The 13,055-nt window shown below is 37.8% G+C and overlaps 1 protein-coding gene across 1 annotated transcript; it reads right to left on the bottom strand.

The window, feature by feature from the left end:
• Positions 1-1,077: 1,077 nt before the first annotated feature.
• On the bottom strand, positions 1,078-12,959 carry MISO1 (mitochondrial inner membrane subdomain organizer 1). The gene is made up of 5 exons (XM_087725333.1): positions 12,813-12,959; positions 9,068-9,127; positions 7,264-7,417; positions 4,320-4,480; positions 1,078-2,912 (listed from the first exon to the last, which is right to left on the bottom strand). The coding sequence occupies exons 1-5, from the start codon at positions 12,894-12,896 to the stop codon at positions 2,646-2,648; spliced, it is 726 nt and encodes a 241-aa protein (XP_087581459.1). The 5' UTR covers positions 12,897-12,959; the 3' UTR covers positions 1,078-2,645.
• Positions 12,960-13,055: the final 96 nt, after the last annotated feature.

The raw sequence follows: 13,055 nt of genomic DNA, 5'->3' as shown, positions 1-13,055 counted from the left end.
TGTCAATCTGATACATTGGCTTTGCAGACAGCTTGAAGGAAGGGAGGCTAGAATGGGGGAACGGTGACCTCTAGGAGCAGCCAGCTTAAGTTTCACCTTTTCATCACTGTCCAGTTTTGGCCTGGCTGAAACCATAGAAACACCCCATTGATGTTATTCAATTCGCCTGAAGAGAGTGCCGTTTCAAAGCAAAGCATCATGGGCTCCAGCTGAAGAAACTTTATCCAAAGATAATTAGAAGTGACATGGTTGGGGAGCTGGACCCTTCATAAATGGAGAGAAAGAGGAGAGGAATTCCCCACTGAAGTTTTATAGCATTATTGTTCTACTAAATACAATATTTGTAATATAACAGCAACATGCCAGAATGAATCTCCTTTATCCCTCAGAAATAATTTTGCTACTATTTATCAGCCTATGATACCAGCCAGTGGAATCATGCTGAATGAAGTGACCAGGATAAAATCTTGAAGACAGAAATCAGGATTTAATGTCATTCTTCGATATAAAATGCACTTTTTAAAAGCTAGGGTTTAAATCGGGTAGAACAACAGGACTGTATTTAAGATTATTAGGAAGGTTTAATTTGTGGTGGAAATTACGCTAGCTTTGGGTCTGGAAAATAAATCTGCAGATTATATTTCCCAGTTCCATTCTTAAAACAGGTTTTTTAATACTCATAAGATTTATTTAAGTCATCATTCCGATCTGAAGAGTGTTTTTTTAACTGAAGAACACACTTTAAACACATTCTATGAGAAGAATGAGATAATCCTATCTCTAAAGACAATGAAAAATGAATTGGGCTTATTACACCCAAGAGAGCCATTCGGGTATAGAGATTGTGAGTTTTAGTCCCGCCCCAGGCACAAAGCCAGCTGGGTGACATTGAGATAGTCACACTCTCTATCTCAGTGACTGGAGAATGACTGGCCCAAAATGTCACCTAACTGGCTCTCATGCCTAAGACAGGACTAGAACTCACAACCTCTCATTTTCTAGCCAGGCAGAGTTGTCTTTCTACCAATATCAAAATTACTATCAGTATAGCTAAAGTTACAAGGAAAAATAACTATATTAGGGGGATTGAAGGACTGCATTTTATATAATGATATTTAAGGAATACATATTGCTTTGTATTGAAGTAATTTTAAAACAATACAGATCAGCAAAAAAAATATTTCTATAAGATTTAATTCTCAATGTAGATATATTCTCTCTATATATATTACCTACATTGGCAAGACCATTCAAAATGTTGTCAAGTGCTAGTTAAGCATATAAATAAGTGGTTCAGAACACAAAGTTATACATAATGTTCTACCAAAGTAAATCTATTCATGTGAGCACATCTTATGATCAGGTCAATTAATCTTTACATTCGAATCCAACACAAACTTGCCTTGAGCACAAGTCCATAATTTCAATGTCACTTCCTTCTTCGTCCCTTAAAACATTAGGTCTATAAAACATAAGCAGTAATACTGACTCTTGAGCACATTGGTCTCTCTGAAATTAGTTATTCTCTTTGATAAACAAATTATACAGGCCGCTGCATTTAATTTTTCCATGTGGCATCACGAAGCAGAGAAATAAACAGAACAAAGGAATGAAGCCACACGGACACAGACCAAAGAGAGCATACACTATGTACAGATAAGAGAGTTTGGCTGATATAATTTCTTCCTTTTCTGAAAGAAACCTGATATAGTTATAGGAGCAACGACCCAAGAATTGCAATTGCTACACTTTGATATTTATAGGTGGTGGGTGGTATCGTAACATCTATTAAGAACCACCTCTAGAACAGACAGCACCAAATCCACAATGTTTATGAGGCTAATTTATATAATTATTAGCTAATCATCTTCAACCAGTGCCAGTGTGAACTTAAATCAGACCATTGTCCCAAGAGCATTAAATAATATCATGCCATCATAAACTGAAGACAGAAAGCAGTCTTCCAAACTAAGCCAAATTCAGCATCGAGAACCGTGATGGCGAACCTATGGCACACATGAGAGGTGGCACGCAGAGCTCTCTCTGTGGGCATGTGCGCTGTCACCAGCTGCTCTTCCGGGTCTTTCCATGAAGACCAGCTTTCCGGTGTGTATGTGCGGGCTGGAACCCAAAAGAGCAGCTGGTCACCACACGCATGTGCACCGGCCAGCTGCTCTCTTCCAGGTTTCGGTGCTCCAGCACACACACAGGCTCCAGTTTTGGTACTGATTGCCGAAAAGTTTAGCCATCACTGATCTAGAAACATGTATAATGTTGCCAAAGGTCAAGCATCAGTGTTATAGCTGTCCTATCATAAAAAAGCTGACCAATTATTTGCACAAAAAGTAATAATGGAAACCATTCCTTGCTTTTTTTTTTCTTTTTGCCCTGAACTTTCCCGCAATCATTGTAAAATACATCACCAATAATTCCATATTTCCATATTAGACAGCCTAAAGAGAGTTATTCTTTGTGAAAAAGCGTAGATAAATTTTTTAACAATAATTATGTGTATTGTATATGCACATTTTCTTAAGACATCAGTATCAGATGTTTTCATCTTCTTAAGAACTTAGTTACATCATTTTCACAAATGAACGCAATGCTACTCCCTGCTCCATTTAGGTTCCTCCAAGCAATTGTTTTCATAGCCGGATTCTCAACCATGTTGCAAACTGCTTTAATTTTTGGATAAATTTATAATTGTTGATGTGTTCTTTGAACTTTTCAATGAGTGTCTCTTCTTTCCAGATTCCTTTCTTTTTTTTCACAGCTTTCATTTCTGCTTGAAGTAGCCTCTTGTGAAGCTTCCAGTATATCTGAGATTCATGAGCCAATCCTTCAATACAAACTGTCCTGCCAAGCCCCCGTCGCAAGATCTCTTCATTTAAACAAATACTGGAAAATCTCCCCTGTTCAAAAAAGACATTAGAATTTTGCATAAGACATATAATTCACATATTACATACTATGTCCATTCCCGTAAGGAACAAACATTAAAGTTGAATTCCTCAAGTGACTTCGGCAGCCGTATAAATTTTCTTAAGTAATGCCATCATTGTCCAACCTCAATACAGGTAGTCCTTGACTTACAACAATTTAGTGAGCATTCAAAGTTACAACGGCAGTAAAAAGAGTGACTTATAACAGTCCTTCCACTTGCAACCTTCAATATATCCCATCAGTCACATGGTTGACATTTGGGCACTTGGCAACCGACATATGATAACCCTTGGATCATGTGATCCCCATTTGTCAGCTTCTGACAAGCAAAGTCAACGAGGAAGCTGGATTGGCTTAATGACTGGATTATTCTTTTAATAACTGAAATGATTCATTTAACAACTGTAGCAAAAAAAGGTTTTAAATTGACTGTGATTTACTTAACAAACACTTTGATTAATAACAGAGATTCTGATTCAATCCAAGAATGATTGAAAGTTGTAAGTTGAAAACTACCTTTACTTCTGGATGCCCTGGGGCTACTATTTCTACATTTGCAACTTTTGGCAATGTTGGTTGGGAATTCCAGGGAATAACATGTTGGAGGGGAGTTGCCATAGGCTAAGACCAGCAATAAACTCTCACCTGCGCACCAAACTCTTCTCCCTCCACTTCCAATACAATAGTTTGTCAAATGTTTGTCTAGGTCTAGGACAGTGATGGGTAACCTTTCTGACCTAACCTGACGAAAGCACACACACGCAACAGCACATGCCTGCATGCCCACACCCATAATGCAATGTACATGCACAACCCATGTGCCCCACCCCAGGAGCATGTGTGCATGACCTCCCATGCTTCCCTCACCAACATGCATGCGTGCACAACCCCCCCCCCACATGCATGTGCAACCCCCTGTGCATGAATGTGTGACCCCCCGTGCCCCATTTTGGGCATCGCAGACCTCCCTGGAGCCTCTTGGGACCAAAAACGGGGTGTGGAAGGGATGTGCCACATACCCCTGCGCTCCCCTGTGCATGCACTCACATCTCCCGCATGCAGAGCACAAACCCAAAACTCAGCTGTCTGGCGGGAGACATGTGTGCATGTGCGGTGAAGCTGAGCTGGGGCAACAGCTCGCATGCCCGCAGAGAGGGTTTCGTGTGCCACAAGTGGCAAGCGTGCCATAGGTTCGCCATTATGGGTCTAGGACATTGCATAACATTACCAGCATCTCTGAATCCAGAACTGATGCAAGGCCTTACTGCAAGTTTTCACTTAGGAGTAAGAGAACTCAGCATAAATTATTTCACACTAAGCACACTTATTGTTTGCGCTCATGGAAACTCTTCTATTCCCTCTGAACATTTACTTACCTTATTTACTATTACGAAGCAATCAAGTGATGATTCTTTTCTGCCCAAAAGCTGGAACCAAATCATTTGTGAAGGTTTCATTTCTTCTTTTAACCAGATTACACCATCAGATGTTAACTCCACACCAGCAAGCCTGACAAGCAATAAACCATTTGAATGCCCTAAAATGATATACATGCATTGTTGTTTTATTAGAGCATTAGTGAAAATACCTCATTTAGGTCATTGATCTAAACAATTAAAGGGGAGAGATAAACTAGAATTTTGTTGTCCAAGATTTAAATGAAAGATTCTAGGAGGCAAAATTAATGTTCTTATTGCTAAAGCTGTTAATATTTTCTATGGCTGAAGAAAGCTATAAACTATTTCAGAAATCAGCTATCCAAAAGTGACAGTTCCATGCATGGAGAAACCAGAACGGGAATAATTTGCACATTTGTCTTCTTTTTCTAAATCATGGAATGACAGAAAGGACAAAGAACTGCTTCACTACAGGCTTTGAATTCACAGCATGGTGTTGATGATGATAATAAATATCTACTTCAAGTGAGTGTAGAAAATGTTAAGTAATGTGTATTTATGTAAACCGAAATCAATTCAGGTAATCTATAAAGCAGATCTGAAAGATGTAGGCTCTGTATTTTTAGCATTACTTTTTATTCATTTTTAAAATATATTATATATGTTGCTTCAATTACTGTTACTATAAAAATGCAGGATAAAAATAAGTTTTTGTTTTCTGAAGCAAGAAAACACTGAAGAGATTTTATTTGATTCAAAACTTGCCCTTTAGCTCTGGTGAGTTTCAACACAGCTAAACAACAAAACATAAAACAGTACTTAAAATTCACAACAAAATAAACATTAACACTTTCTAACAAGTATAGCAACCCCCCCCCCACTCCACATCTTTATCTATTTCCTAAACATAGAAAAAGCAAGAAGCAAATGCAACTTTCCCTTCCCACACACCCAGAAATCTGAGCTTCTGACAGTGAAGGCTTCTTCAAAAGGACCTCTCCTGCTAATCTTAACAACTTGACAACCGTAACAAAAGGAACAGTCCTTAAACTCATACTCTAAACAGTTTAAGCCTTCAAAAGTCAATACCAGCATTTTAAACTGTCTCCAGAAAACATCTGGCGAGTAACACAGGGTGGGTTTTTTTTTTTTTTGTTCTGTGTAGGCATAATATACCCCATTTAACATTCTAGCTGATATATTTTACATAACTACAACTTCTGCACATTTCCATGTCATGGAAAATTCATTGGTTGTCCGATCTCATGGGACATTTTCATAGGTTGTCCCATGTTAAAGTCAGATAGACCAGATCATGAATCAGGAAGAACAAAGATATTCTATGGAGGGGCTATCATAACAGAATCTTGCAAGTTCATTTGTGCAGAACCTTTTTCTTACAATCCAATGAATTAGGGAAGATCTGTTTGAGCCACTTATTTTGGACTTTCTGCTTGTTTGGGATTTAAATCATATTTTTTCCTTGTTGCTTTGGTAGCAGATCTTGCCTAACTCTGTCAAGATCATTTTCCTTATTTTCTACAGGGTTACACTGCAGTAGCCAACATGGATGTAGTCAAGGCATAAATAATCACTGTCAAAACTGATGAGGCTGGGAAAGGGATGTAGTTGGCATACCACATATAACTGTACAAAGGCACTTCTCACAACAGCTACCGCCAGTGATTCCAGTGACAGCTAAAGAATAGAATATTCCAAGATTATGAATATACTCTTTAATCTACTCCATTCAAAGCAGTCTGAACCTTAATCTCTGCCTCCAGTTCTTTTTTTTATTTATTTTTAACCTCACCCATAGTCTGTGATTAACCTTTTTCTTATGCAGCCTAATAGGGTGCTTCAGTAGCAGTCAAGGATAGCCAGTGCGGTGTAGCGTAGCAGCTTAATGTTGTGTGTTTGGACTAGGACTGAACAAAGTTGAAGTCTGCCCGTAGCCATGGGAATTCTTTATGTGATTTTGAACCCATTGCTTTCACCCAGCCCAACCAATTTGACATGGCTACGGTCGTAAGGATAAAATGAAAGAAAATTCCATGTAAGCTACCTTGAAGTTTAGAGTCAAGCCATGTTAGAAAGGCCTAAAGAATCATTCCCTCTGTAGGGGTTAAAAACCTACTAAAATAAACACATTATTTTTTTTCCTTTTTATCTCATTTTTTTCCTCCAGAAACTCAAATCAAGTATGCCCCCATTTTATCTTCTTACAGGTAGTCCTCATCTACTGACCATAATTGGGACAGGCAATTTGGTCATTAAGTAAAGTGGTCACTAAGTAAAATTATGAGCGTGCTTATCTTCTTCAGGTTTTCTTTGCTTTACAGATCTGCCAATACAAGCACTGGTCGTAAAGTTACTTTTTCATCACTACTATAAGTTCAAACATTTGCTAAGTGAGATAGTCACTAAACAAGAACTACTTGTAAAGCCATTGTGGGATTTCAGGCTGACAGACATTGTCTCATTTGACTCAAGTCATCCCCATGGCTGAAATGTCTATCTTCATTCCCATCCAACTCTCTTATCAATGGTTTTAGTGTTTTAGGGAACAGTTAGAGCTTCCACTGTCCCATTATGTAACACCTCCTTAATTTAAACACCAAGGTGCTAGGAAAAAGTGCCAACTTGGGGAAAAGTTGAAGTCCCTTTAAAAAGCAACCTCCAGAGGCAGTAAGGATTCTCATATCACATCCAAAGCATTCTTGCCTACTTTGAATCTGAATATTGCAGAATTCTAATCAACATACAAGTACATGGTAAAATATAGGTTGCTTTTCATATGTGTTTTCTAAAGATGGCCACTCACTCATGTTTAGAATTTCTTAAATTCAAACCTCTAAAAATGTTTCAAACCTGCAAAAAAAAAAACTAACTTGGCCACTATGAAGTTACTCGTCTTACTTACATCTTTTCTGCAGAGAGGAAATGATTGGAAGGGTAATAGGTACATGTTCAATTTCTAATCCTTGCTCAGTTATTCGATGCAATTGTCCACGTAGCTTAGCATTCTTCTGTATAAATTCTGGAGGTATTTCCAAAGCATTTGTGAATTTGGCTGTCTATTCATAAGAAAAAAAGAATATAAACAAATAGTATAAGAATATAAATGTGGGCATACAGTATTTGGTCTAGTGGCTCATGGAGAAGGCTAGAAACCAGGAGACTGGAAGTTCTAGTCCTGCCTTAGGCAAGAAAACTGGCTGGGTGACTTTGGACCACTCATTCTCTTTCAGTTCTACTCACTTCACAGGGTTGTTGTCTTGAGGACAATAGGAGAAGGAAGATGTATTCAGTATGTTCTCACTCTGAGTTATTTATGAAAATAATAAAGGCAGGATAAAAATATCAATGTATTATATATTTATTCCTTTATAAAATTAATTATGTAATTACACAACATGTTTATTTTATATATTAGAAAACATATAACAACTGCAAAATCATTATTAGTTTCACTTGGATGAAATTTTCAATATATATCCATTGTATTATAAAAAGCTCCTTTTATTACAATTCTCACTCTATAAAGTGCTATGAAGATTGAATAGCAATGGTTTCAGGAAAGACACTTTAAACATGCAATTTTTATCTAAATGAACACTTTGGTGTATACAATACAATTTATACTCAAATAAAACATGCTTTATAGAAAACTTATAAAAGCATCACCCTGAATTTTACTTAACATAAGAATGTTTTCATACTCTATAGGGAAATAAACTTAGATAGCCTCTTCAGTTGAAACTCTACTTTAAAAGAACTAATAACAAGAAAGGAGTTGCTATACAATTAGTATTTCCTACCAGACTGGTCCTTGAGATATGCTATTCATATAACACCCCATCCCTATTATATGAAGGTTAGAACACCAGGATTTAAATTATTTGTACAATGTCTCTCTTGTCCTCTTACAAGGCCTCTTCATCAACACAGAAGCCCTTGAAAGTAATGTGTGAAGGTCTGTAGATAAACTGAGTAACATAATTCCAAGAAATGTACTCAGTATGGCAAGTCAAGGTCTAAAACAACTTTTTTTAAAAAAGCAACAAGCATATTTTAAAATTAAAATAAAATAAAATCTGGGAATATTTATGGCCACAAAGTTTTTCATTGTAAATGAAGACCCCAAGTACACAGAAGCTTAGTTCAGTGTTCAATATGTACAGCAGTAATACTTTAAGATTGTGATTACTAGTACAAACGTCTGCGAATATTTAAGGGTTTTGGTTTTTTTTTACATCCATTAGTGAAAGATTTTGCAAGTTCCTTATTTAGAAAAACCCATCAAATAGGATTGTTAATGAAAAATCTCTGGGCCATTATTTCAGTCAGCAACGTTCTGTATTTCAGAAGATGGCCTCTGAGGCCAAATGAATAAAGTGAGATCACTAAAACCTATAATGGTTGATAGTTTTTAAAATGCTGCCCAAAAAGGCAAACAAGATTCAAAGCAATATAAATCTGTTTTCTATTTTGCTTTGAAAAGACAGAACAGGTAGTCCTCGTTTAATAATAAGTAATAAAACTTTTTGGTATTTATTTGAAACAAAACAGGCTACATTAAAATAAGACTTGGCTGCAAGTTGTACATGAGCAAGCAGCATGCTCAGTATTAACTTATTGTTCCAATTTATTGGATACAACGGTATGTGCTTCCTAAAATTATATATATATACTCAATATATATTTATACTCAAAATGTAACTTACCAACTTGATACTCTTTGCAAGTGCAATCACTCCAGCTATTGCCAATCCAGTACTTATGTTCTAGGGGAAAAAACCCATAAATTATTTCAAAAACATGTATTTCTATCTCACAGCGTGAGACCTAAGCATATCCTTTATCTCAGTCTTATGAATATGATCTACAAAATGCAATATGTGCATTTTAATACCAATTGCTGCCTAAAAATGAAATATATAATAGTCACAAATATATCTAAGTTTTAAAAAACTAAGTCACAAAATCTCCAAACTTCATAGGTTTATTATTTTAATCTTTTATTAAATTGAAATGATTCTGCAAATTTGGAACTAGACAATTCTGAGTATGAAGAATTTCAGCTGAGGAGTATAGGTAGTCCCTGATTTACAATAGTTCATTTAGTGACAGCTTGAAGCTACAAAGGCACTGAAAGTGACTCATGACCGTTTTTCACACTTATGACCGTTGCAGCATTCCCATGAACATGTGATCAAAATTTGGCTGCTTGGCAACTGGTTATATTTATGATGGTTGCAGAGTCCTGTGGCTATGTGATCACCTTTTGCGACCTTCTGACAAGTAAAGTCAATGAGGGAAGCCAGATTCATTTAACAACCATTGTTACTAACATAACTACAATGATTCACTTAACAACTGTGGCAAGAAATGGAGCAAAATTCACTTAACAAGTATCTCATTTAGTAAGAGAAATTTTGGGTTCAATTGTGGTCACAAGTTGAGGACTACCAGTATTTAAAATCTATTGTACGAAGGCTGCTGTCAGGCCTGGAAGCCATCTTTTGCATTGGGCCTTCAGACCTGCCGCATTTAATGCTGTGGGAAATTGGGAGGGGGGGATCATATGGAGTGTAATAGATATAGTCAAAGTAACATTCCTTTCTAAGACAGTCAAGGACGTCTTGCCCTGCATCTGGAGTGGTGTGACTGGGAGGCATGTCCAGTTGGGACAGTGATCGGACAATGTGATGGACATGTGGGTGTTGGGCAGGGACTTGGAGTTTCGTTTGGATGGGGAAAACCTGGAAACTTTTCAGATTCGGGTTTTCCCAGATGTGCCACTGTGACATCTCTAATAAAATGGAACTTTGAGGAAAGTAAAGCCTCAAAGCCTTCTTTTGTTAGTGGTGTTACTTGGAACCCTGACATTAACCCATATCCTCTTTAAAAACTCAACTAGCTCCCCCAAACTCTGAGGTGCTGTGGGGTCCTGAGTCCCAAACGTCGACCCGAAACCAGGTGGTGCGAAGACTCAGGGAAGATGAATGTGACAGGTGCTTTGAATTTGGAAATGTCTCTTTACTTGCCGTATAATCCTGAGAAAAATGGCTGCTGTTTTAAGTGTGCATACAACATACATTTTGTGTTATTTCATGCTCTAGAACAGGGGTCCCCAATCCCATGGCCACTGACCAGTACTGTGAGCAGGCAAGTGAGTGAAACCAAAAAATATCCCTCCCCTCTGGACTGTGGAAAAAGTGTCTTCTGTTAAACCAGACTTTGGTGCCAAAAAGGTTGAGGATCGCTGCTCTATAACATTTTGGAGATTGAACCCAAGCACTTTATAGTTCTAAATAAAAAACCCACAACTACATAATTTATTGTGAGCTACCCAAAAGCTTCAATCTGTGCAAAATGCAATTAGTAAACTATATGTATTTTGTACACATCATGTTATGTTGGTTTCCATTTTATAGAGTCCATTCAAAGTATTGCTTGAAATCTTTAAAACCTTAAATTGTGTAGGGCAGGGTATACAATTGTTGCAGGCTGAGGGATATTTGTGGCATCTGAGTGGCACATAGAAACTGCAAATTAGTGCATGATATCACCACAAAATGTATTTGATTTTATTTCCTTATTTAAAGGTTAAATTAGTTAACATAGTTCTTCTGTCAAATATTTCATTGTTAAAAATCACTACTCGAAAACACTTCTAGAAATGTAAGTGGTCATAAACAATGTTTTCAAGAGTTGTATGCAATTCTAAGGATTCAGATTGTGTCCTATGGGTTAAGATCTGGCTCTCCAAGGGATCAGAACCAATTTGCAGGAAAGCCCTTTTGAAGATGCTGGCACTTACAGAGGCTTGCTGCAAGCAAATAGAAAGTACTTTTTGTGCATCACTTCTAAACTTTGAAACTTATTTCCTTTGGTATTCAGTAATTAATACTGTTTCCACCTATGGTACCCAATTTGTGTTCTTAATTAACTGACCTTGGCTGACCTCAAAAAAATTAAGCAGGGTTGTACTAGTTTAGTACTTGCATGGAAATTCTACACGGTAAACTAAATGAGGAAATTGAAAAAAAAAAAATCCCCAAAATTGTAATAACTGCTATATAGGTAATCTTGATTTATGACCATGATTCAGACCAGAATTTTGTTGCTGCGTTGTCCCTGGTTTTATAACTTTTTTTTGTCATGAATGTTAGGCGAATCATTGCAATTAAATGAAACATGGAGTCATTAAGCAAATATATCTTCCCTCACTGACTTTGAAGTTGTCTCACAAGTTTGCAAGTGTCAATCACATAATCCTAAAGTGCTGTAACCATCACAAATACATGCCAGATGCCAACCTTCTGAATTTTTATCATGTGACCATGGGGATGCTGCAATGGTCGTAAGTGCAAGGACTGGTCATAAGTCACTTTTTTCAATGCCGTTAATTTCAGAGTCACTAAATGAATAGTTGTTAAGTTGAGGATTGCCTGTACCATAACAAACTACTATGATACTGAAGTTATCAGAAATTGAACCCATCTTGGTTATTGCCATTATTATTACCTCATGTTTATACACCAGCTTGCTAACTTCTACAACCTAATTTAAAAATTCTGTGAATAACATCGTTACTTCATTATTTTATTATAAAGACCTTTTCCAGCAATGAATTTGGAGACCTTTTCATAAACCTGATTTATATTGCTAGGTTCTTACACTAAGATTTCAGATAGTCTGAAAAACATAATGTTGCAATCATAGTTTGTTTGTTTTTTTCTGTCCAAATGCTTTGCCTTGAATTCAGTTTAGGAATTTGATGCCTCCCAGAACTTTTCAGCTACAACCTCCATACTTTTTGACAATGACAGCTGGGCCTTCCGCAAATTACAGTAGGTAAAACAATTCTGATCAATTAACAAGATCCCTCAACTTAGGAACCCTTATGATTCCACCACCATCCCATCTCCCCAAGATCATGAGTTATCTGAATGTCTTTGAAAGGATACATAATGCACCATTATTCGGTTTAAGCCGTCTCAAGACACATTTTCCAGATAGAAGTTGTATTTATGTTATTCACAATAACTTTGGAACACAGGACGGTTTTCTTCCAGGCAATTAAACCGTTCATTCAAAACAACACACACGCCCGTTTCTTGTATCTCTAGAACGTACGATGTGTAAAGAAGACGCAGAGCAATAAACCAGGTCCTAAAAGACCACAATGGTTGTCATTTAAGCCCAGAACTGATGGTCGTTCCGACATGTCTCACTTTAAGGCCAAGGTTGAAGGTTACAGGCTACGGAGGAAAAGCACAAGGAAACTCTGCCTCTGTAACTACCCCTTACTATATACTAAGATCCTACAATAGATTAACTGCCATTTTTGCTCTAGTTGCAACCGGAGCAAAGCTGGCTCCGGCAGCCCCGCTTCCAGCCTCAGGCAGCGACGCAGCGCAGCCCAAAAATTACACACGGCCCAGACCGATTCCCGGCGCGTACCCGGACGAGGGTGAGATGCGCGTCCGCCCAGTCGGAAAGAAGCGCGACATAATTCGTCGGCTCTCCTCCCCGCTGCCCGGTCATGGTCGCCTACCAGCCGTCGCTTCCTAACGCCGCGGCTCCTTCGGGCCTTGCAGCAGCAGCAGCGCCGCTTCCTGGTCGCTGGGAGGAGTTGCGTCTCTGCGAAAGCACCCGAAGGCCTTTTGGAGACGCTCTGCGTTGAAGTCGGAGCTGCGGGATGGA

This window comes from Thamnophis sirtalis, unplaced genomic scaffold (genome assembly GCF_051295495.1).
Source record: "Thamnophis sirtalis isolate CommonGarterSnake01/CBP01778 unplaced genomic scaffold, rThaSir2_p1.2 scaffold_11, whole genome shotgun sequence".
NCBI lineage: Eukaryota > Metazoa > Chordata > Lepidosauria > Squamata > Natricidae > Thamnophis > Thamnophis sirtalis.
The sequence above is the reverse complement of the archived record's forward strand: the minus strand, read 5'-3'. Positions and strand labels throughout refer to the sequence as shown.